This window comes from Limulus polyphemus, unplaced genomic scaffold (genome assembly GCF_000517525.1).
Source record: "Limulus polyphemus unplaced genomic scaffold, Limulus_polyphemus-2.1.2 Scaffold3518, whole genome shotgun sequence".
Classification (NCBI taxonomy): domain Eukaryota; kingdom Metazoa; phylum Arthropoda; class Merostomata; order Xiphosura; family Limulidae; genus Limulus; species Limulus polyphemus.
The window spans coordinates 84,694-86,918 of NW_013669128.1; the positions used below are offsets into that span (position 1 = coordinate 84,694).

Sequence of the window (2,225 nt, forward strand, 5' to 3'; positions counted from 1 at the left end):
AACATCGTTTACATTAGAATTATTATGTTTTTAGCTTATGTAAAATATAGAATAAACAGATAGACTTTCCAATACCCTTACAACCTTCGCAGTACCTTATTTAGTATTCTACAAAAGGTTTGGGTGCAACATAGGATACCGTTTTTGTTGTTGGCTGGCAAGAGAAGAATAATAATTACAATTGGGCCACTTTTAGCGGATTTTCTTTTCCTTGTAAGTCTAACGTGCGTGCTTTTTGTGCATTTTTATATGTATACAGCCTTAACAGTCAATAGTAAAGGTCTTAAAGTGTTGTTTGAGCTGAATCTTTACTATTTAAGGTTCTTTTTTGCCAAACGTTCTAATAGGGTTTTGTGCAATTCCTTGCGATCCCTATTATGAACCACTACCGTGGTTCATGATAGAACCAAACAATTTCGGTGAAGTGGTGGCGCTAGGTTTAATAATGTTTAAAAATAAAAATGGCGGAAGAGAATAGAAGGAAATTAATCCAATTATTAAAACTTCCACAAAACTCTCACTGTGCAGATTGCGGAATAGAAGGTGAGATATTTGAAGTTATAGCAATGGTACTGTTATTATATGATAATATATTAGATAGGTGATAATTTTCGTTATTATTTCGTAGGCCTAAGCCATATAGTAACATTAACTAACAATATTATTATTAATAATATATATGGACAAGTGGCGAATTTATTCTTAAGTTTAACTTAAAGACAAACTAATAAATCACTAAATGTTAAACTTTCACTGTGCAGTTGCGGTATAGAAGATAAAATTTTTTAAATCATATTAATGGTACCCTTATATTTTATATTAGCTAATTTATAATTATAGAAAAAAGGGGAATACATATTTTTAAATTCTAGTTCTAGTCTACTTCGAGTTACCAAACATTAATTTTTCATAGCATAAACTTACACTGTTACTGTGTTAGTGTTATAGCTTTTGAAACATATACTCATATAACATTAAATGTATTTTAAATTTTATTCATTTTAATAGTAGTAAGAAGTTATTGTTGTTCTTAATCATTTCACCAAAACTATGAATGTGATATAGCAATATATGGCCAATTATGATTTTTTTTAACTTTTACTTTAAGCTGTCCTGTGTTAGTTTGTCCAGTGAAGCTGTGTTACTTAAAATTAAATCATTCCATTTGTGATCCATGGAGGAAGCCATTATTTCAACACTAGCATTGGACACAAGTAATGAAAATAGTTTATATACAAAAGACATAATAAATCTTAAATTATATGTAATTTATTTGGAAAATTTAAAAAAATTGTAAACCCATTTATTCACAGTTGCTTACTTTTTAACATAACTAGATGTTAAATTAACTTCATGAATCTAGGCACCATGTGGCACATTTTACTAAATAATCTACTTGTTTAGCAATGATTAAGTTGCAATCAAAGTTATTTAGATATTTTGTTCTTCTGTGATTATTATGTTTTTTGTTCTATAGAAGTCAATAGTATGATTCCAAACTCCTGTAATTTTTTTTTAACAAAAAAAGAAAAGTTATAAGTGATCTGAAGCAGTTAGTTAGTATTGATGCATCATCTTTTTCCATGTTTAATTGTAAGAATGATAGGACAAGTGATTACAAATATACATTTTGGAGGGTTGGATTTGGGAATGGGTTGATATTAGGTGTGGTGAATGCAGTTGATTTAAATTAAGATATGATTATAGACCTGTTAAGTTTTATAATATTTCCTCTATTGTAGGCTACAAGCTTAACCACTGGGTTTAAACATGACATAGTATTGATTTATATTCACAAACCAGAAAACTTAAAAACTCTTTCAGTGTTATCACATACTTAGCAGAGCATGAAAAATTAGGATATACTAGCAGAGATCTGCAAAACATTTCCAGCCAAATTAGTATCTTTTTTGTAACAATACTTCTTTAAATATATCATTTCTAGCACAATACAACGAATTGTAATCGTAGACAACAAAATGTGTAAATCCACTTGTATATAGGCCGTACTTTATAAAACTTTAACTTATGTTGGGCCCAAGTTCGATAATGAGATAAATTAACACTGTAACCTGTGTACGTCTTCTTTTACTTTAGTTTAGTTAGGACTAAACTTTACTGTACTTAATACTATCGATAAATAAACTGATAATGCTATTCTACAACCTAACATCAAACTTTTTTAAAACTTTTGATAGGTTTTTAATATGCTGTTGTACAAAATG

General features: G+C 28.7%; 1 protein-coding gene across 1 annotated transcript in view; it reads left to right on the top strand.

Annotated features, from left to right (window-relative positions):
- Positions 1-414: 414 nt before the first annotated feature.
- The window catches only part of LOC106469506 (arf-GAP with dual PH domain-containing protein 1-like), a gene marked incomplete at its 3' end in the record, with an annotated part of 33,166 nt that continues 31,355 nt past the window's right edge, over positions 415-2,225 (top strand). Inside the window, exon 1 of the mRNA XM_022398043.1 lies at positions 415-543. Coding sequence (XP_022253751.1) covers positions 462-543 — 82 coding nt within the window. The remainder of the gene's footprint in view (positions 544-2,225) is intronic.